The sequence below is a fragment of the Colossoma macropomum genome, unplaced genomic scaffold (assembly GCF_904425465.1).
Source record: "Colossoma macropomum unplaced genomic scaffold, Colossoma_macropomum, whole genome shotgun sequence".
Lineage (NCBI taxonomy): Eukaryota > Metazoa > Chordata > Actinopteri > Characiformes > Serrasalmidae > Colossoma > Colossoma macropomum.
Window position 1 is genome coordinate 5965545 of NW_023494804.1, and position 23150 is coordinate 5988694.

Below are 23150 nucleotides of genomic sequence, written 5' to 3' on the forward strand. Positions count from 1 at the left end.
CAGAATTGTTCACAGTGGTGGTGATAGGAACCAGACGTCTGAAGAGCTTAATGCGCTCACAGAACGTATTTTTTAAAGCCACTCATGGTGGAGGGGTACATGCAGGGTGTTGTAAGGCAAAGTAGTCCCCAAAGTGTAGGTTCACTGGTGGTTTTGGATAGTAAATAAAATGACTATATTTGTGTTGTAGTCATGGCGACCCCTGGTTCCTATCACCACCACTGTAAAGACATCTGAGTCAGTACGTTACTCAACAATGAACCATTTCATATCAAACCACTCTGAATGACTTTAAATTATGAATAAACTCTACAGATTTTTCAAAAAAACCCTCTTTTTAATGAATGGACCAAAAGAAATGGTTCAAAATTCTGCAATAAAAAAGTTTTTTTCCCCTTCATCGGTGAAATTACCGTTCTGGAGATACATGATTTGTTTTGTTTCTCTACAATAGTGACGGTACAATAATTGCATCATAGCTTGTAACAAAAGCAGTACCTTAAATCAGTGTTTAATATGGCTTAACTCCATTCAGCTGAGACACAATAGCCCTGTGGCGTCACGTTGACTCATAGCACTACCTTATTGTCCCCATCATGCACCTGCAGTTGAGTGAACCAACAGCAGATGTTGTTGTATATGACTTATATAAATGGGGCAGGGTTTAGAAACGACTGGTATCGAGACCGGCCGTTGCTCTGAGGGTGTGCCAGTTTCAGTGTATGTACCGGTCAGTGGAATTTAAAGCAAACAGATGGGTCATGAGGTCGCAGCCCCCAAAAGTAATCTTGCTGGTAGACGGTCCACCTCGGTTGGCATGTCAGTGTCTTGTAATCCTCCCCGTGAAGCTTTGGCATGGCGGGGCCTGTATGCAAAGCAGAGAGCAGCTCCACTGCTGCTGCTCAACTCACGTCTGTGTGATAAGAAGAATGGCAGGCTGCTGGACTTTGGCCTCTTTTGGGGCCGACAGGTGACCTAGGTGGAGGATACTGTTTCCACACCTACTCTGAGCTGAGGAAGGAAGTTGGTGAACGGTTTTTGTTCTTGGATAAGCTCTTGGATTGGGGTTTCGGGTAAGTGTATTAGCTGTTTTTAAAGCCTATTTTCATACAGGAAAGTAATAAACCTTCATAACTTAACATCTTAACATCTATTAATGTAAAGATTTTATTTTGGGCCATTTCTATTGATGCATTCACCACTAAATGTCCAGACAGTGTAAACGGAAGCTGTAAAATAATAGGGCTGTACAGGCAAAATGACAGAAATACCAACCGATTTGTAATATTTTACAGTAGAAAATAAGTGTGGTGATGTAAACTGTTAGTAAAAGTAGTGTACAAACAATATTGATACCCATAAATGGTATTTTTTTATGTTAGTTAAAAAATTAAAGTCATAACAAGTTAAAAAAAAGTCATAATTAGGTTCATTTTCAACTAAAGATCCAAGAATTGTCAACTCGAAATATTTTTGCCATGTTATAGAATAAGCACCAATGCCATTTTACAGAGGTTTCCAAACAATAACACACCAAGGACAAACATAAAAAGCCTTTTTCAGCACATTTATGTTCAGTATATACAGTATACGATCATAATGTACTACAGTATTCACTTGAAGGCCATTTTAAAAGCTGACACTGTCCTTTATGTCGATGTTTTTATAGGAGTTTTCGCCTTTGCTTATCTGTTTATATGAACTCGTAAGCTTTTCAAACTGGCTGAGCACTTGTGAAGGATCATGGACACGTTTGCCCTCGCCGCTCTCTTGCTTTTCATCACGGGAGGTGAGTATTCATCTTCTTTTATTTACTGTTTCTTCACTTCACAGAAAATGAAAGCACACTGAGGTGGATGAGTTCCCTGAACCGTTCACAGATATCAAAAGGTCAGCATGCAAAGGCAGGAACAAAATACATAGATCAGCCATAACATTGAAACCACCTCCTTGTTTCTACACTCATTGTCCATTTTATCAGCTCCACTTACTATATAGGAGCACTTTGTAGTTCTACAGTTACAGACTGTAGTCCATCTGTTTCTCTGCATACTTTGTTAGCCCCCTTTTACCCTGTTCTTCAGTGGTCAGGACCCCCATGGACCCTCACAGAGCAGGTACTATTTGGGTGGTGGATCATTCTCAGCACTGCAGTAACACTGACATGGTGCTGGTGTGTTAGTGTGTGTTGTGCTGGTATGAGTGGATCAGACACAGCAGTGCTGCTGGAGTTTTTAAACACCTCAGTGTCACTGCTGGACTGAGAATAGTCCACCAACCAAAAATGTCCAGCCAACTGCGTCCTGTGGGCAGCGTCCTGTGACCACTGATGAAGGACTAGAGGATGTCCAACACAAACTGTGCAGCAGCAGATGAGCTATCGTCTCTGACTTTACATCTACAAGGTGGACTGACAAGGTAGGAGTGTCTAATAGAGTGGACAGTGAGTGGACACAGTGTTTAAAAACTCCAGCAGCACTGCTGTGTCTGATCCACCCAGACCAGCACAACACACACTAACACAGCACCACTGATAAGTCAGATGAGCTACAGTAACCATACAAAGTGCACCTGTACAGCAGACACCTGTACAGTATGCAGCGCTTTCTGCTTCTGCTTTATTCTCATTGGTGTTCGATTAGTAGAACCTCTTCACCCTTGTCTTCCCTTATTCGCTCAGATGGATCGTGACGTTAGCACTAAATCAAGATGTTCATCATGCTTTGGAGAGACACTGCAGCAAGTCTCTAATTCATCACTCCAGCTTGATGGAGGCCCACTTGATCTTCACTAATCACTGCATGCTCTCCTTTGGAATTGATTAAGCCCTTTAATATGCAGTGAGACGGCGTTCCGTTTATCAGGTCGCGGCAGCGGTGCCTGAGAGCTCGCTGGAGAGCTTTAGCTTAAAGGCTAGCATGCAAATTTTTGGTTCAGCTCTAACCAGAGCCAGACCTGGAGCGTACTTCTCTAATGCTCACCACAGATATGCTTTAGTTTTAAATTATACTATATAACTACACCAACCAGCCACTTCATTAAATATTCCTTCCGTTTCTACGCTCATTGTCCATTTTATCAGCTCCACTTACTATATAGGAGCACCTTGTAGTTCTACAGTTACAGACTGTAGTCCATCTGTTTCTCTGCATACTTTGTTACCCTGTTCTTCAGTGGTCAGGACCCCCACAGGACCACCATAGGGCAGGTATTATTTGGGTGGTGGGTCATTCTCAGCACTGCAGTAACGCTGACATGGTGGTGGTGTGTTGGTGTGTGTTGTGCTGGTGCGAGTGGATCAGACACAGCAGTGCTGCTGGAGTTTTTAAACACTGTGTCCACTCACTGTCCACTCTATTAGACACTCCTACCTTGTCAGTCCACCTTGTAGATGTAAAGTCAGAGACGATAGCTCATCTGCTGCTGCGCAGTTTGTGTTGGTCATCCTCTAGTCCTTCATCAGTTGTCACAGGACGCTGCCCACAGGACGCTGTTGGCTGGATGTTTTTGGTTCTCAGTCCAGCAGTGACACTGAGGTGTTTAAAAACTCCTGCAGCACTGCTGTGTCTGATCCACTCAGACCAACGCAACACACATTAACACACCACCACCACGTCAGTGTTACTGCAGTGCTGAGAATGATCCACCACCCAAATAGCTCTGTGGGGGTCCTGTGGGGGTCCTGAACATTGAAGAACAGGGTAACAAAATACGCAGAGAAACAGATGGACTACAGTCTGTAACTGTAGAACTACAAAGTGGTCAATGGAGCTGATAAAATGGACAATGAGTGTAGAAACAAAGAAGTGAACTTATTATGTATATAGTCAGTATAGTAGAAGCAGCCTTGAAGCCTGAATCGCGTCTGTACTTCTGTGTATTTTATTGATAAAAGTGTGTCATACAGTTAGTGTGATGCTAACTGTTGTACACACTGTAGGCTCCTAGTATTTGTTCGCTGCATTAGCCTCATAGCTCCAGTGCAAGACTAAACAAGGGAACTTCAAACACCAAACAATTGCTTACATTTGATATTAACTGTTAACTATTAATTTAACCCACAATTGAGTCACAGTCAACGTCAGTGATAACAAAGCATGGTGGAATTTGTTATTATTTCTCGTAGCTCACTGAAACTGGTAATAAGCCCCCCAGCATTGGGCTCTGGAGCAGTGGAACTGTTCTCTGGAGTGATGGAGCTCCATCCAGTACCTTTAAGATGAGTTGGAGTGATCCAGAACTGATCATCCAACTGATGATCCAGTACCTGACCTCACTAATGCTTTTGTGGCTGAATGCAGTCAAATCCTCACAGCAATGTAAAGTCTGTAAAGCCTTCTCAGAAGAGTAGAGGCTGTTACCTCACCAAAAGAAGACAAACTCCCTATTAATCCCTTTAACGGGGACGAGCAGGTGTCTTTTGGACGTTTAGGGTATTTTGTCTTCACATTTCCATGAACAGTTCCTCATTACATACCTCTCCACACTCAGGCCCACTGTTGACCATTCACATGTTGACAGATACGGCTGACCAAAGGAATGCTTTTGTTTTCCTTCTTTCCTCAGGGGTTACCGCTCAAGTGCAGTTGGAACCGCAGAGCGCAATGGTTCTCCAAAGTTCAGATGCCAGGTTCAACTGCAGCACGAGGCAGCAGGGCTGGACGGTCATGATCTGGTCACTAAACGGACGGCTGGCGCTGACCATTTTAGAGGCTTCCGGGATGCTAAACAGCAGCAGTCGTTTCTCTGGGATAGATTATTCCACCACCGGTGAATCTAAGTGGGAATTTATCATCAAGGACGTATCACGAAACGATTCTGGTGAAGTCAGCTGTCAGATCCAAGGCAGTGAGCCTGTGACCGCTGGGCTGTCCGTTCAAGGTGCGTGTTAACCCCTTAAACTCTAAGAGTCTGTATGTTGGCCCAAACTTCAGTTTCTCACTCTCATATCTACATAGTAACTTGAATGAATGTGCACGCTTTACTTTACGCTTATTGTGTTTTGTTCACCTTTAAAGGGGAATTCCACCAATTAAAAAATTTCCCCATAGTTCAATAGTTGTTGTAAGCAAAGTCATTCAGAGTGTGAAATGGTTCATTGTAGAGAAACTTACTGATTCTGATTTCTTTACGGTGCTGGTGATAGGAACCAGGGGTCGCCATGACTACAACACAAATATAGCCATTTTATTTACTATCCAAACCCGACCAGTGAACCTACACGAGTCTTTTGAGTTCTTATATGTAATACCGATAATAATAAAGTAGTCATAAATTAGAAAAAATTATCTTGAGGGGACTATTTTGCCTCACAACACCCTGCATATACTTCTCCGCTATGAATGACATAAAAAATACTTTATTAGGCTAAAATAACTCAAAAGTATCATAAAGTAATGTCTCAGACATCAGGCAGTGAATTCATAACCATTTCATGTAGTAACTTTCTGTGAGGGAGCTTTTAGAAGTGGACGTCTGGTTCCTATCACCACCACTGTGAGCGATTCTGACTCTGTAAGTTTCTCTAGAACTGAACATTTCACACCAAACCATTCTGAATGACTTTGTTTACATCTTAACCATTTAATTCTGCATACATTTTGGAAAATGGACGTCCCCCTTTAAGTGTCATACTGTCTTATTAAATAAAAGGCTCGGTTCGAAAATCTGATTTGCCGAATTACATTCAAAATACTCACATTTATGTTGTTGACAAAGTTCATTGCTAGGCAGAAGAACTGCTTATTGTGATTATTACTAAAACTAAATAGTGGTGTATCTAGTCTAAGTTGTATTTTATGGCCACTTTTGAAAAGCAGTCAGCCACTCAAGGTGATGCATCACTGACAAAACCTACCAACCAGCTGCCCTGTACATTGTGTTACAGTTTCATGAAGAATGGAGCTGTAGAAATGCTCCAAAATTACTTGGAAAGACCTCTGGTTCCATTAACTCCCATTCAAAGTTAAGACGTTTTTTTCCTTCTCCTGTAAAGTTACTTTCTTGGAGATACAAGGTGTTTTTCCAGCAGCAACTCATGGTTACAGGGGTTTTACTCCACTTCACATTGTGCCTGACATTTTCTCCTTTAATGAGGGTGAGGGATTGAAGTGCAGGCCCACATATGGAGCTTTAGGGGTTGAAGTTGTAAAGCAGTCCTTTAAAGCACCAAAGAGAGAAACACAGTGTAGTAGATGTGGAGGCTGCAGAGTCGAGAGCTTAAATCCAGCATCTTTTCGGTGTTATCACCATTAAACTGAAAGCGATATCAACTTAAAAACCAAATTCCAACTTAATGTCAAACATTGATATCGTTCTACTTTCAGACTGAATGCAACATGACACACTTTCTGAGGCCTTGCTGATGAAAAAATAACGGTAGAGAGAATTTCTAGTGGATTCTCAAAGCTTTAACAGAGTCTAAACTCTAAATCTTTCGAACTGTGATTGACTCGAAGTCCATCCCATCACTGCAGTGTGTGTCTCTGTACTACGAAGATGGCACAGAACCTGATGTAACATTCAGTAACTACATCAGCACTAACCTGAATGCCACTTTCAAGTTACAACCCCACACATTCCAGCTTAAAAGATGCCAAAACTAATAAATATGCTGAGCTCATCCACATAGTGCATGGAGTGCATACGGTTGTATAAAAAAGTTTGTGAAAAAGGTAACCCATCTTTTACAGGGTACAGATTTTTCTTGTATTTTATTTTTTTTCCATAGAGGTTCACTCATGATTTTCTTGTGGTTTTATGTACCAAAACCATTATAATTTAACTTACATGACCATTTTCCAACCTTTCTGTGTCCCTTACAATTAAACAGACTGGTTTTGTTGCTGTGCCTTTAAGACTGATATATGTAAATGACTTCTGATTTTGATTGGCTATCCTGTATGGTGCCTCATTCAGAAAGCAATGCAGGCTGAAACACTCCTTATAAATTCATCATGAAAGGGTGGAGCTAAACTACACTGCTTTTAATGACATCACAAAAACAGCGAGTGGGTAAACAGTAAAATGGTCTGTTTTGCAGCTTAATTTCCACATATGGACTTTATGAACTGGGGGGTGAATATATTTTATAATTTAAACAGTGTTTACACACTACATCAAACTCTCATTTAAAAAGAGAGGACGGTTCAGTTTCCTGTGATTTGGACTCTTTAAATGGAATGTAATTTTTTTGGTTTACTTTTGTCTACTAAGTTTAACATGTTGAAAAAAATAAAATATAATAGGTGCCATAACTTTTGCACAGGCCCGATTTTGTGTTTAAATGTTAAATTCAGCAAATAAACAGTAACGGTGCATTCAAATGTTCAGAAGTGTGTTCTCTGTAGAGGATCTGTTCACTTCTTTTCAATTAGAAAATTAACAAAACACGGAATTTGACCAGGGGCGCCAAAACGACTGTACACTCACTGGCAGAGGTGAACAGTGTTTCTTAGAGCTGGGCTTTTGGTTTGAGCCATATATGCCAGATCTTGATGAAAAAAACCTCCTCTATGATAATGCTAATTTCTGCTAGCACCCCTATGGGATTCTAGTATTATGTTAGCTCAGATTTTTTTGCTCATTCTAGATTAAAGACTGAAATTTGAAGCTTGTAAAAGATATATTTTACCTTGTAGCAGTTTCAAAGACACTCTCAGTAAAGAATCCTTACATTGAGCTGTTGCTGTTTTCCATTTATAACTGACTGAAACCTGTTTAGATTACGGCTCATATTCAAAGTCGGTGATGTATCTAGAACCTCCAGAAGAACCAGAGTGACATTTTTCTCACAAAATTGATCCCAGCCTTTGGAAATCAAAATCAGATGAGTCTGTTGTCACTTACTAATTATGTTAGTGGTTAATCTGACGTGTTAGGCCTTCAGTTCGGCTCCTGAAGTCCTAACCAGTAAGAGAGCTTGCTTGGCAGTATCTACCAAGATACCACAGAGAATCCTGATTGGACAGTTTTTCTGCAGGGCATTTCAAGAATTTAACTCTTTTCAACCAAAACTTAGAAATAAAATTAGTATTACTACAATAGTTGAAGAATTTTATAATAAATATTTACAGTTTTATATATATATATATATATATATATATATATATATATATATATATATATATCACTGCTGTCAGAAAAGAATCTTGTATCTCCATTTTTGTCGTTTTTCAGTAAATACCTGTTGTCCTTTATATTGTGTGTACATTTCATGCTAAATGGACCAAAAGAAACGGCCCAAAATGAGTTGGAAAAAAGTCCATTGACTTACATTAAAACTAAAGTAGGTTTTTCCTTGTCCTGTAAAGTTGCCATTTTGGAGATGAGGCAACATATATATATGTGTATGTATATATACAATTATTAATATTACATTTATATTATATATTTATATTTTTCTTTTCTGAATTTATATTTTTCTTTTTCTGTCACCCAAATAATATATGGACAAATGTGGTCCCATGGTCAGAAACTGACCAATGATGAATGCACTTTTGGGGGCTGGTAAACTGTACAGTCTGTAATTGTACATTATATTGAGCCTATAACTGGAGCTCAGTGAGTGGAAGTACAATCTAGCGGTTTCTAATAAAGTGGAAATACCTGTGTGGAAATACCTGCATGTATATGCCTATGTTGATCTTTTTTCACCGTATGTTTGACATTTCGCAGCCTATTCACCGTGAGGTAAAACAAACAACTCAGCTAAAAGGCAGAATCCCCAAAGGTCCAAATATCACGGAGCGTGACCCAGATCGGAGGGCGCTACAGATCTTTACTAATTAATGTTCTTATTAGCTGGACTGCAAGGGAGATGTAAGGAAAGGCTGCTCTGACAGTCTTGGAGGCTAAATTACACACCCTGGGATTTCAAATAACAAGTCAGCAAATGTGCTCATGTATGACTGGTTCCAGTGAACCATCAGAAAAGAGATCCAAGCAGAACCCCAGAACTGACCCGCACATACATATTTACAGTCTATATATGTGGACCATTCTAACAGATACAAAGAGCTGAAAACACATTTCAAAAACATCCTTTTGCTTTGAGTGACCCTATAACTTACTCATGTTTATTTAGTTAAAATAAATGATTGACTGTTCCATTGTGTCACTGAGAAAACATCGTAACACTACCAAATACCAAATGATTCAGCAGTGACTGTTTCAGTGACAATTTTAGCTCATTTTTAACAGAACTCAAACACGCTAGACAGCACATGACTAGCAAACACAGCTTTGAACAGCTGTACACATAAAATCATTATATTTTTCATTGAAACACAAAAAAGTTAATACACAAGTTAATGCACATAATTGTGAAAATGTGTTTTAGTAGTGACAATTATTAATGTTCCACACTGATTTAACAATGGGATCTAACTGCTCACCATGTGGCCATGAGGGACAGGGATGCAGCCTCAGTTCTTGCTCTAAAATACAGACTAAAACTCTGTGTGTTTCGGTAGTGACTACAAAAACCGCAATTTTTAAATCAATTTGTATTTTTTATTTGCATTAAAAATAATTATTATTCATTAAAAAATAATTATTTATATTAATATTTTTATAAGACTCATGAGACATCTAAATCTTTCAACTTCACTTTAAAAGAAATCAAAAACATCTTTTTTTTGAGAAAAAATCGATCAACATGGGTTCAAATAGATCAGAACATAATCGTTATAAATATCTAAAATCTGAAAACTTAATTGTTTTTTATTTTTTATATGGTGGGACTGTAGAATATTGTAGAATATATAATACTAGTAATATGTATTATTATTACTAGCGAATATATATGTAACCGCAATAATAGTAATACATACTACCATGCATATTTTATACATTTTATACCCTTGTCAAATGATATATTTTGCTTATTTTCTAAGTGAAAATAATAAGTGAGAACACACTTCTGCACATTTTTATGTAACATATTGGGGGCACATTTATACACATTCATACACACACACACACACACATATATATATATGTTGGAAGAGACCGATGCTGTTGGAACAAAACTTCGAATCTTCATTTTTGTCGTTTTTCAGTTTTTGACATAATTTGAAAGTGCTTGTTGCCTTTTACACTGTGTGTAAATTTCATGATGAACTGACCAAAAGAAATGGCACAAAATGACTCGGAAATTCTGGTTTCATTGACTTGCATTAGAGGTAAAGTAGGTTTTTTTCCTTCTCCTGTAAAGTTACCATTATGGAGATACGAGGTTTTGTTCCAACAGCAGCGAGATATATATATGTGTGTATATATGTATATATATAGGTATATTACCATATTATCACATAGTAAAAAATGGTTTGTCAGTTCAACCTAAAAAAGCATTCCTGTGGTAACAAGCAGTCCAGCTGCGTTTATTGTATCCATGTAAAAACTTTAAATGAACTAATATGCAGCCATATTTTAGTTGAGATGAACGAAAAACAATATTTTACATAACTTCAAACCTCAAAACATTAAATCTTCAGCCCTGTAATAATAGACCCATTAAGTGTTTATATGTAGTTATAATATGACCCAAATTTAATAATAATAAGAATTTTCTAAGCCTAATTTTGACCATATTGTTGATCTTGACATTGTAGCCTATCCCTTATATTCTCACGTTTTCCAATTTTCCAAAGTGAAGACATTTTTGTCCTGAAAACATATGAAAAAAACCCACAGATAAAAGTATTCTTTCAGAGACTCACTCTAGCCTGGCCCTGGTGGTCCTTTGTGAGAAATGTGATTAAGTTTTTTAGCCGTGGGCTTCGTGTAAACACTCACAATGAGTTCTCATCAGGACATGACAGTGCTAAGTATCCTCATACTTCTCCTAGATTAAACGCTTCTCTCCTCACAGCAGAGTTTCTCCCGCAGGAGCCCGAGATGAAAAAGTGGAAACCAGGGCCAAAATGTGCTCCAAATGACAAAGGATACAATAAATGGCCCAGTTACACAAGCGCAGTTCAAACCTACACTGTAGACTCAAAATCACTTTACTAGGGGTTTAACTGTGTCCTTATTACTGCATGCAGCCAATCAGGTGTTTACAGTTTTAAAAAGTGCTGATGTCTTAATCCATAAAGACAGTCCTGATATATTGATCTCCAGTTTACTCCTCACGGTTTGGCTGGCAATGTGTTCTATTTGCAGACACCTTTATCGTTACGTCCTTTCAGAAGAGGGGATCGATTTCATTTAGCAAGTCACAGTTAAGTCTCAAGTGGGGCGCATTGTCTACTTTATGTGCCAAATTCAATACTAGGGTTTACTTAACAGCATATACTTCACTCTCATGTAATTGCATATTACATGGACCGTAGTTTCCACAACTTTTTGTCAGCAGAACCCAAAAGAAGCCTAAATTATAAACCCAAACATTTTAGAAGGCTAACAACTGAAAATCATCACCATTAAAAGAAATTATTATGCATTATGTTTTTATAGGTTTTATAGTTTTTAACTTGGAGTAGTCTCGCAGGGCCAACGATAATAAACATCTGGGGACAAAATATTAGACTTTAGGTACTGGATTGCAGCACAAAAAAGGGTACATCCCCTCCAAAACCCACCCCCAAATCTCTTTAGTACATGCTCTTTGAACATCTGGAGTAAAATCAATAACTTTACGGGGACATTTCAGCCAGGCTAACCTTATTAATAGACTAACGACAGGTTTGTTGTCCATAGCGCAGTGTTGGCAAGAGCACCATCAGCATCAACTTTGAGCTCCACCTTCACAAGGCATTGAATTGGTTTTTTGTCTGTCCTGTATGTCCAGTTTGTCATTATTATTATTATCATTATGATTATTATTAATATTATTATTATTATTATTATTATTATTTTATCCTTTCTCTTTGCTTCTTCTGTTTTGTCTCTGTTATTTCTGTCCTTTGTTTCACTCAAACTAGGGGGTGGGTGGTGTTTGGAGGGGTGTTGGGTGGTTGTGGTGCCACATCACCTTGTATCTATATGATCATTAATAAACGATGAGTTGTGACATTAATAGTGAAGTATAAAAAAGGGGGGGGGGTAGTGGTGTGGCCAAGGAATGTTGGCCCGGGAATATTAGAATTGGTTTAGAAATTTCAGTTTGTTCCAACACTAATAAGTAATTTTAAGACATTTAGCCCAAAGCTTTTTATGGTTGTGCCCCAGATGTTAAGAGCTCGCGTTTGGCCTATCAGCCTTGGAGGAACAGGGAAAAAAACATTAGTTAGAATATAACTTTCATTACATGGATATTCTTCAGACTTTAGATGATCACATATCTACATCTTTTACAAATATGGCTCTTTAAAGACCATCTACTAAAAGGGTCCGTAAGGGAATGAAAAGGGGTTCCCCTGTGGCAGTGGACTCCAACCCTGGTCTTGGACTTGGCTACCTTCCTGCCGAGCCTAGTTCCAACCACAATTTGCCACAATTTTCTCTTCTAGGAAGGCTTTACCCTAGATGTTGGAACATTGCTGTGAGGATTTGATTGCATTCAGCCTTAAGCATTAGTGAGGTCAGGTACTGATGTTGGATGATTAGTTCTGGATCTCCAACTCATCCCAAAGGTACTGGATGGAGCTCCATCACTTCAGAGAACACAGTTCCACTGATCCCCAGCCCAATGCCGAGGGGCTTTATACCCCTCTAGCCGAAGCCTGACATTAGGCATGACAACCTTAGGCTTAACTCCTATGTCAGCAATGGATACACCTTAAAGTAGCTGAATTCAGTGTCAAGGGGAGTATGAAACCATCACTGGGGCAGTACCCCCCTTGTCACTGGGGTGGTTCCCTCAATGATACATCTCAGTACCTTTAGTCAGGGAACATAACTGTTGCATAATCCACTGAAATGATATTTTCTCCACACACCCCGTCTCGTCTCCAGGCTTTTTATTTTATGGTCTGTTTTAAATCATTCGGTTATGAAAAGGTACAAATACGTACTTTTCACCTAGAAAAACGTATTTAATGTACACAGTTGGACCTTAAAACCACTGTTGTACCTTTGAGGGAACATTTATAGTGTTTGTGCCTTGATGAACGAAAAAACGTACCTGCACAGAACCTTCATTTCTAACAGTGTATAGTGTAACATGTACAGTTTAAACTCGGATCTTGCTTGGATCTAGAACTGTGTCTAGATAAACTAAAGCAGCATTTTAGGACAGACGTGGGTCTGGAGCCATTATGTGACAAGATTGGTTTCCTTTGATTGGATATTGACATAGCTTGCATCTCTTTGATCTTCTGTTTTGCTCCTTCTTTGCGCCCAAATCCTTCTCATTTCTGAATGTGTTACTTGAGCGCTCCTCAATGGTCAGCACTTTCCAACATCTCTTGGGAAATCACAGTTACACCTAGATCAGAGTACCAGTCCATTGCTCAAGCATGCAAATCCATCTCAAAGAGTAAGCGAGGTACAGAAGCCATGGGTGACTCTATCATGGTTGTTATTGACGTCCTGTTTGTTGTCTTCAGAGAGCGGCTCAGTGGAGATTGTAGGGATGAACTGGACAGTGATGGAGGGAGATCAGGTTGTGTTCCAGTGTCTTGCAGCAGGCTGGTTTCCTACACCACAGCTTTTCTGGACCGTGGATGACACAGTGGTGGACCAACAGCTCTTCAACACCAGCTCTGTGGAAGTGGGCACTCTGGTCAACTCCAACAGCACGCTCATGTTCACAGCGGTCCGCAATGTGTCTGTGGTATGCCTGGCGTCCATCCCTTCCCTGATCACTCCTCTACGCAGCAGCGTTTTCCTCGTTGTTGGTAAGACAGTTGCATTTTCACAGGGTAAATTGGGGCTGGATAATGATCAGAGATAAGTCTTTCATCAGACTAAAGAGCAGAGTGACTACATTTTAAGACAGGAGAGAGGATAGAAGAGTCAGGAGGCAGAGATGGGGACTTGAGTCAGTCACATGAAAAGAGTTGCATGTTGACTGACTCGAGACTCGACTTGCACTTGCCCTTAAATTTGATTTGTACTCTAGACTTACAACCTACAGAAAAAAATAAAACTGATTAAATTAGGGCTGCCAATGTTGAATGTTTAACCTTCAACTTCCAACCTTGTGTGACTTTGCATCTCGGAGTCGGGTCTTGAGTCTCTGGGGTTTGAGTCTAAATCAGGTCTCCGAGGTTCGATTCCAAGTTGAGCCTTGACTCTAATCAACTTGGCTTTAACTCTATGGTTTAAACCAAGTTATTTAGAATCTCTGGGGTGCAAGCTGAGTTTTGAGTATTTGGGGTTTGAGTCCGAGTCAGTTAGAATCTTTGGGGTGGGAGTCTGAGTCCAGTCTTGAGTCTCTGGGGTTTGCGTCTGAGTCAATTAGAATCTCTGTGGTGCAAGCCAAGTCAAGTCTCAAGTATATGCGGTTTGAGTCACTGAGGTTTGAGTCCGAGTCGACTCTCAAGTCTCTGGGGTGCGAGCCAGAGTCGAGTCTGTAGGGTGCTAGTCTGAATCAAGTCTTGAGTTTCTGAGATTCAAGTCTGAGCTGACTCCTGAGTCTCTGGGGTGCAAATCCTAGTCAAGTCTTGAGTCTCTGGAGTTTGAGCCTGAGTCAATTAAAATCTCTGTGGTGCGAACCGAGTCAAGTTTCAAATCTCTAGAATTTGAGTGCTAGTCAAGGTTTAAGTCTGAGTTGAGTCTAGAGTCTCTGGGGTGCAAGTCAGAGTCAAGTCTCTTGGGTATGAGTCAGAGTTGAGTCTTGAGTCTTGAGTCTGAGTTAGGTCTTGAGAGTCCGGTGCGCAAATGTGAGTCATGTCTCGAGTCTCTGGGGTTCAAGTCAGAATCAATTCTCAAGTCAGAATCAACTCTCTGAGGTGCAAGTCTGCGTCGAGTCTTGAGTCACGGGGGATGAATTCAAGTCCAGTTTCAAATATCTGGGCTGCGAGTCCGAGTCGAGTCTCGAGCCTCTGGGGTTCGAGTCGGAGTCGACCGTTGAGTCTCTGGGGTGTGAGTCTGTGTCGAGTCTTGAGTTGAGTTTCAGGGGGAGGGGGAGACAATCTGAGTCAAGTCTCAAACAAGCCTTTTATTATAGAAAAACCTTGAGTCTTAATTACAGAACTAAAGCGCTACATGCAGTAAATGCAGTGGTTAAAGGCAAGAAGCAATATAATTCTGATGCTACATAACACGACAATATAATATATTACACCATAGTTTTAGGCCAGAATGCCCCTTTAACAGTAGCGTAGCATAGAATATCATTTCACCACCATCCCCTCGGAGAACTGCACTTAATGTCATAGGCACTTACTTGACAAAGGTATGAATAGTTTGGGATTTTATGTACCTGCTGTGCCATGTTGTACCGCACTGTCCAGTGGAAAAGCACTACAAATGGACCATCAACAGTGATGCTCATGGTTCCCTTTGGTGGCAGGAGCCTTGAACTGCAGCCTCTTAAGCTCTTTGGGTTACTTCAGCCTTGCAGATAGCACAGAGAAGGGCAAATGCTATCTGCTAAAGTGCATTAGGCATAAAAATCTAACTTTTCTCTTTCCTCTTCCTAATTGCAGAGAAGGTGGAGAAGCCAGCGCACAGAGACCAGACCGTGCTGATAGCCGTCACTGTGTCCATCAGCGCGGTTGCCCTTTTAGTCCTCATCATTACCGCCATTGTCTTGTGCTGCAAAAGGAGAAAGAGAGCAAGTGAGTGTGCAGCAATTTCAAAATGAGCTGGACAATGAAAGTTTCATGCAGTCACTGCTTGGCCCGTCCAGTCTAAAGACAATGTATGTGCATTAGCATATGCTTAATATGAGGAGGGACAAAGTGTACTACGTTTTGAGTGGAGTGTTGGGTGACATGCATGGACAGGTGTCATGCATTCAGAGACGAATGATGTACAGTATGAATGCAAGTGTGCGCATCAGTCGGGGGTGTGAGGTGGGGTTAATGTCCAGGTCACTGGATAATTTTATTGCATTATTCAGGCTAAAAAGGCTCCAAAAAACATTGTGTGGGTTCCAAAGGTAAATGTGGGGGTCTAACTCTCATTTTTCTGCTTTTCAGAAACAAACTACCAAGAGGAAGTGAGGTATGTACAACTGGTAACAATGAAGCAAATGGTGTTTTACCATCTTCCGTTAATATGGTTGATCAGCCAACATAAGACTTTAGTGTCTGAAGTTTGTTTCTTTATTTTTCCATGGGAAACTTTGAGGCTAATGTAGCTAACAAGTAAAGGAAGCTTATCTGTTGCTAGCATGTATATATGCTAGCACCTCTATGTGAATTTCTAATAGTACATTAGCAGTAAGCTAACACTGGTGCACAACATTTTTTGCTTGTTCTAGGTTAAACACAGATGTTTAAAGCTGGTAAAGACATTTCATATGTTTATGTGATGTGAAAGTAATATAAAGCTTGAACTTCATGCCACGGCTTTTTTTTAAAACTTCACGCCACTTCACCTGAATATATAAACATACATCATCTAGAACATGAAGAATATTTAAATCCGTTATTTCGTGTTTGGTTTCAGCGTCGCTCCATAAAGTGTTTTGCTGCATCTCGAGGCTACGCTGCTTGCTTATTTCTGGTGCCGCCGTCTGTTTTCACACATGCGCAGACTGAGAAATTAGAAAGAAATCAGAGTAAGAGTTTACATGCACTGAGAAATCTGATTACTGAGCTAAAATCCAGCTCGCTTTATCGGATTTCTTAATCAGATTCGTAGATCAGAGTATGGTGTTTACATGACCATTTGAATGAATGGATAACTGCAGATATCCGATTATGATCAGATTATTGACTGCATGTAAACGCACTCAGTGATGCTTTTGGTAAAGAGTCCTGGCATAGAGCTTTTCCTTTTCTATCAACTGAAACGTGACTAGACTACAACTCATATTCACAGTCAGTGACATATCTAGAACCTCCGGAAGGTCTAGAGTGACATGTTTTCTCACAAAATGGGTCCTGCCCATTGAAAATCAAATACTGATTGGTTGATTCCTCAGTCAGTTCCTAATTTTGTAGTTGTCAGTTCAGCTCTTGAAGTCCTAGTCAGTGGGAACCCTCCATTGACTTCATCTGCCTAGATATGATTGAACAGTTTTTGCTGTGTCAAGATTTGAACCCTTTTATTTCCAAACAAAACTTAACTATGGAATAAGACATGAACTACAATGTTTGCAGAGATTAAATACAACAAGGATCATGATTATCCATCCATCCATCATCTAAACCACTTATCCTTCTGGGTCGCGGTGGGGTGCTGGAGCCTATCCCAGCTGTCATTGGGCGGAAGGCAGGACACACCCTGGACAGGTCGCCAGTCCATCGCAGGGCAGACAGACAGACAGACATATACATTCACACACTCACACCTAGGGGCAATTTAGCATGTCCAATCAGCCTGACTGCATGTTTTTGGACTGTGGGAGGAAACCGGAGTACCCGGAGGAAACCCACGCAGACACGGGGAGAACAGGCAAACTCCACACAGAAACGCCCCTGGTCGCCCAGCCGGGAATCAAACCCAGGCCATTCTTGCTGTGAGGCAACAGTGCTACCCACTGCGCCACCGTGCCGCCCTATGGATCATGATTATATGAAATAAAAATAAAAAGATATGCATATTTGGTTCCCAGAAATCATTGACGGTATGTGATACAGTTTCAGAAACCACATAAGCAAGAGATTTCCTCGAAACTCAACATGGTTTGAGGTATGTCATTATTTAGACATGTTAATTGGTGCAGCATACGTTCCATGGTTGTGCTACATTAGCCTCATGCAAAACTAAAGAAACAAACTTCAGACACCAAAGACATCTTGGCTGATTGACTATATTTGGGGCTTGGAGAAAATTGTGTAAATTTGATATTTGACCAAACAATCGCTTGGAATGCACAGTCAACAGTAATACCTGCATACACCTCTGTATTGAGTAAAGCCCTATTTGAGCTGGATTAGTTCACCAAAGGAGGTTCAGTAATGTAATTTGTGATTTGACTAGCCAAAAGGATAAAGGATCCAGGCTATTTGGAGTAATTCATTAAAACATTACATTACTGTGTGAACATTTACGTCAACATTCATCTGACAGGTGACACACTTCCAAACAATAACAACATGTTCTGTGGCTAAATGGTATATAGACTAGCGTTACGCTAGTAAAGTGCTTTCGTTCAACTTACCAAATGCTGCCCAACAAGACCAAAAATGCATTGTCTTGCTTTAGGTCCTGTTGAGATATTTCATTTTCCTTCTCCTTTCATTCGGCCTCCACTAAAAATATTGTGAATTTCACTGGAATATCATGAACTCGAGGATTAAGGAATTGGGTTGAATCATCAAGCTCCATTTAGCTGATATTCACAAAAAAGAAAAAAAGAAAATATTACCTGGTTTTGTTATTACTTTACTGTAATGCTGACTAAAAAACTAACAAAACAGAGCTCTGAGTTCAGCAAACCATATATAGAATATTCACTCTGCAATTATTACTTAGCAGACTTTTAAAAGCTATAGACACTGAAGATTCATACGGATCTCTTCAGTAATCACTCAATTACAGCGCCTCCCCTGATAAAAATAATCCAGCTCCAATAGGGATTAAGTCTGTGTTTACCATTGAACGTGTAAGACAGGCGGAGAGAGCTGTGGTGAGTTTATGTGGGAATCTCTGGGGATGGCGGGAGGGGACTTTGTTTCCATTTTCCGGAAGACTCTGTGTTGTCAGTGGGCCGCTAAAAGGTTTTGATTGTTCCGGTAGAGCACACGCACGATCACCGAAAGAAGGAGCTACGCACCCTGGGGAAGGACAGGGGCAGGATAACCTTGGTTACGTTACCGACCCCAAAGGTGAGATGAACAAACTCGCACACACTGAATCTACTTTTCATTTTCAGATACATTTTAAAACTTACAGCCAGGCTTTGGGTGGGGCTCAAGGTGCCGTGCCTGTCCACCTAGATTGTTAGGCCCGTCCAAAAAATTTGCATGTATTTATATATTTCTTTATATGCAGAATAAATCATTTTTAATGAAAATAAAACACTACTCTGAGGCAAAAACCCATCATTTTTAATAATTCCACACTATAGAAATTAGGCAGAAACAGCAGAGAAGCAAGTATTTCAATTTTTAGAAGTTTTAGAGACCCTAAGTGATATCATACATCTTTAAAAAATGTTCTGCAAGGGTTCTGTAATAATGGCAAGGGTTAGATATAGATCCATGAACACAGAGAACTTGAATGCGTAAAAGTGTCTTTGTATGGTGAAATAATTATTTTCTATGAAGAAAAACCTGGAGAACCTTTTAAAAAAGTGATTCTATATAGGACCAAAAAGGGTTCTGCTAGTCGATGAACCTTTTTGTGATAATATATAAAGCTTGTTTTGCTAAGAGTGAACTTGGTGGCCCCAATCCGCAAAAGTGGAATAGTTTCTTGTAAAATGTCTCTCAATGTTTGATTTCTTACGAGGCTGAAGTCGCTTCTCAGTCACCAGCTTCTTGTGCGAATTTTCCCGTTCCACCTTAAATGGTGCTTGAGGCGCCCAAAGGTACCTGCTGCACCATTTAAGGAGGAACGGAAAATTCAAACGAGCAGCTGGCGAATGAGAAGCGACTTCAGCTTCGTGACTTTTTAGCGTTTGACAGTTTCTCGTTTCAGATTAAACATATCAGGAAACCAGGTGGAGTGATTATAAATGTAAATAAGTCCATTTAATTCCAAATTATCGTTCTTCATCTTAAATCCCTCTCTTTGCCTTTTCGTTAGTTACTAGCTAGGTGAGACTGTTGTCTGTGTTGCTATGGTGACCAGCAGACTGTCCGCCAGCCTTCAGAGTTAAAGGGTGAATTAGCAGTTCTACATTAACTCCAGCATTTAAGACCATTTATTGTTAAACTGTGTTGAACGATCAGCAGAGCTTTATTTTACTGTAAAGGAGGATTATTTTATTTTTACTTACTAATCCGATTCTGCTGTGGAGCCGCAACAGGGCAGTAAAAGAGCTGCATGTTTGCTGACCCCTGGTCTAGATGTAAATCAACCCCATCTTGGCCAATTCATATTTTTCGTGTGACATTTTGGCAGCGCTGTTGTTCTTGGGTCCAAGGATGTTTAGCCAGTTTTTAACAACAAATAAAACAATTCAGATGCCAAAAAATAAAATAAAATATTTTTTTTTTAAAAGAGAGCCGGGGCCCCACTGGCTCATTTACACCAGCTGCCCCTCCATGAATGACAAAGAATTTAATCTCAGTATTTTTCATTGGGAAGAATCTTAAACCATGTGAGTAAACGAACAAACCAACAAGAATCAACATACTTGTGTCTTGGAGGCCCTAAGCAACCACTCATACCACATAAACCTCTTAAATGGCTTAAAAAAGTTTTATTACACACTTTTATAACCCAAGAATAGCTCAGCCAGTTTGCATGGAGGTCCCTGTAGTTACTGAATAATAAGGCTTAGTACATAATAAGCCTGGGATTTTAAGAGGTTAAAGCAAGAAACATTAGACCTTGACATGAAATTTTGATATTTTGTTATGATGACAGTATATTATTTACTTTAGCGAGAATCATGTCTTGAAATGTAGCTTTTATCCTTTTCACAGCAAATGACACCAACAGCGAATATACAGACAGCGGATTCTGGCAGTCCAATTACATCAGCACTATTCAGGTAAATAATGGAAGTGTATGTATTTCATATCACAGTTCACTTAAAGTCAACATGAATGGAAAATTACGAAGGGTTCACCTTCCATGCCATGACGCAGTATCAGGGAGGGTCTAAGAGCCAGATGAGGGGTGGTGTGAGGGGTTAAAGTGAAACATGATATTGGTTAAAGTGTTTTTGAATTATTTTCACCACTCGTTGCTCACTAGCAGCTCAACGCAGCCACGACATTTCACACACAGAGAGCCAACAGTGACTAATCTGTTAGGAGTTACAGGGAAGAAATATGTTATTTGATTACACTGATTAAAAATATCAGAGCCACGTTCCATTCTACAAGCAGAAAGAGGCCACATGATACGATATTATAAATCATGCTTAATATTAGGACATGAACTAACAAGGCAAAAAAAACCTAAAATGATTTTATGTTAACATAACTTCTATTGTTTTCTAGGTTCCTGATGTGGTGAAGAGTAACCAAGAGGCTAATAATTATCATGGCACCCTCGGTGACAACGGTGTCAGAAAACACAGACATGTAACCATTGTGTAAAAAGGCATTGATCAAAGTTGTTAAAATATAAAAACTTTATTTCCCCTAAAAATGTATTAAATCAAGTTTAACTTGAATAGGAAAGATGTATTTTTATGTACGTTGGTGAATGCAAGCATGCATGACATATTTCCATTTTGGATCTCTTGACAAGCTGTATACACATTATTTTTTTAAGCAATATGAAGGGATTACAGAAAATGCAGTAGAAATGTTTTTGGCCCTACTTTATAATATGCCACTAATAACTGTGTAGTTACACATTAACAATACCTGCAATAACAATGTAACTAGTGATGTATTCACTGTTACAGATGGATTACTGTAGCTTACATTAGCACACACATGTATCAACTTCATTGCATACTTATGTAGTTATAGAAGTGTCTTGTGTGTATGTATGTATAACTATATATATATATATATATATATATATGTATAAATATGTATTATACACACACACACACACACACACACACACACACACACACATATATATATATATATGTGTGTGTGTGTGTGTGTGTGTGTGTGTAGACTCACATGTAGTTATATAAGCTGTACTAATGTAATCCTTCTGTAACAGTGAATACATCACCAGCAATTACATTATTGTTGCATTTATTGTTAATATGTAACTACACAGTTATAACAGACCATTAATATAAAGTAGGGCCATATTTTCTTTTTCCGGTGTCTGAGATGCTCTAATTTGTTTTATTGGTCCAATGATGATGCAGAGAGGGCTCATATTGCTCAACCTCAAAGACTAGGAACCTAGCCTAGCACATGTACTATGCTGGCTTCCTCCTTGCTGCAATTAATGTTACATTATCCCTTGATAATATCTGATAGAACTGGAACTTTCTTTTAATGAAATTCCAGATTCCAGAAAATCTATTTGGTGTGCTTTCACTCTAGAATTATCTCACTGAAATCCGGTGTAGATTTCCTTGTTCTTGTTTCTATCTGAAAGAAAAAAAAACATGAATCACAGTCTCAGTGTACATCACTTGCTTGTATTTATAACTCCATGTCTGCCTGATGACACAATCATTGGCACACGCCACTTGTTCCCTTATAAAACTTTCTGCTTTCGGTTTTATGGTTGGTGAGAATTAGTCAACAGATTAGTTTCACTGATGAGCATTTTGTGTGCTGCATTATGCTTCATGAACCATGCAATTCAGTTCATTTATCACTGTTTGTATTAAAATGGCCAAAGAGCTTCCAACTCGTTGATTAAACATTGGCATTTACATCAAATTTATCTTCTGGAACGGGCCCGAGACAAAACTGTCCGACAGAATTTAGTGTTTGTTGACGCTGTGTGGCGCTTGGCAGCCATTTCCAAAAATGTATTTATGGATTATGTGTAGATGAATTGTGTAAATGAATGAATTTCTTTGTACTGACAACTTGATGATGGTAATTATTCTTAATAGTCTTCTTGATATTTTTATATGGTGTTTATCAATAAATACTGATACATTTTATGATCAAATGGGAAAATAGGTGTTGTCCAGTTAGTCTTGTTTTCACAAACAAATATTTCAGTAACTGGAAGGTGGCCATTTATGGCAATAGTTTACAATCCCAATACTGGACATTTTCATAAAGATGTTTTGGTATACAAGTAAAAAAGCTTAGGATGTGAGCAATTTTACATCAGTAAAGCTGGACTGTACAGCTCTATTTGTGAGCTGTTACAGATCTGTAAAGCTGGACTGTACAGCTTTAGATGTGAGCTGTTATAGATCTGTAAAGCTGGGCTGTACAGCTCTAGATGTGAGCTGTTATATATCTGTAAAGCTGGATTGTGCAGCTCTAGATGTGAGCTGTATATCTGTAAAGCTGGATTGTGCAGCTCTAGATGTGAGCTGTATATCTGTAAAGCTGGATTGTGCAGCTCTAGATGTGAGCTGTATA

The 23150-nt window shown here is 39.4% G+C and overlaps 1 protein-coding gene across 2 annotated transcripts; it reads left to right on the plus strand.

Moving 5' to 3' along the window:
- Positions 1–530: 530 nt before the first annotated feature.
- Positions 531–21581, plus strand: igsf5a (immunoglobulin superfamily, member 5a). Of its 2 annotated transcripts, XM_036595536.1 has the most exons (9): positions 531–1073; positions 1670–1789; positions 4567–4881; positions 13494–13784; positions 15540–15671; positions 16035–16059; positions 18745–18833; positions 20601–20668; positions 21123–21581. In XM_036595536.1, the coding sequence occupies exons 2-9, from the start codon at positions 1744–1746 to the stop codon at positions 21219–21221; spliced, it is 1065 nt and encodes a 354-aa protein (XP_036451429.1). In that variant the 5' UTR covers positions 531–1073; positions 1670–1743; the 3' UTR covers positions 21222–21581. The 2 variants fall into 2 exon arrangements, with proteins under 2 accessions (XP_036451429.1, XP_036451430.1); XM_036595537.1 differs by lacking the exon at positions 15540–15671.
- The last annotated feature ends 1569 nt before the right edge of the window (positions 21582–23150 follow it).

Excerpts from the sequence above, each read along its gene's own strand:
- igsf5a (XM_036595536.1), top strand. The coding sequence starts at position 1,744 with ATGGACACGTTTGCCCTCGCCGCTCTCTTGCTTTTCATCACGGGAG. Across the intron at positions 15,672-16,034 it reads CAAAAGGAGAAAGAGAGCAA|AAACAAACTACCAAGAGGAA; the intron begins GTGAGTGTGCAG and ends TCTGCTTTTCAG. Across the intron at positions 20,669-21,122 it reads ATTACATCAGCACTATTCAG|GTTCCTGATGTGGTGAAGAG; the intron begins GTAAATAATGGA and ends ATTGTTTTCTAG.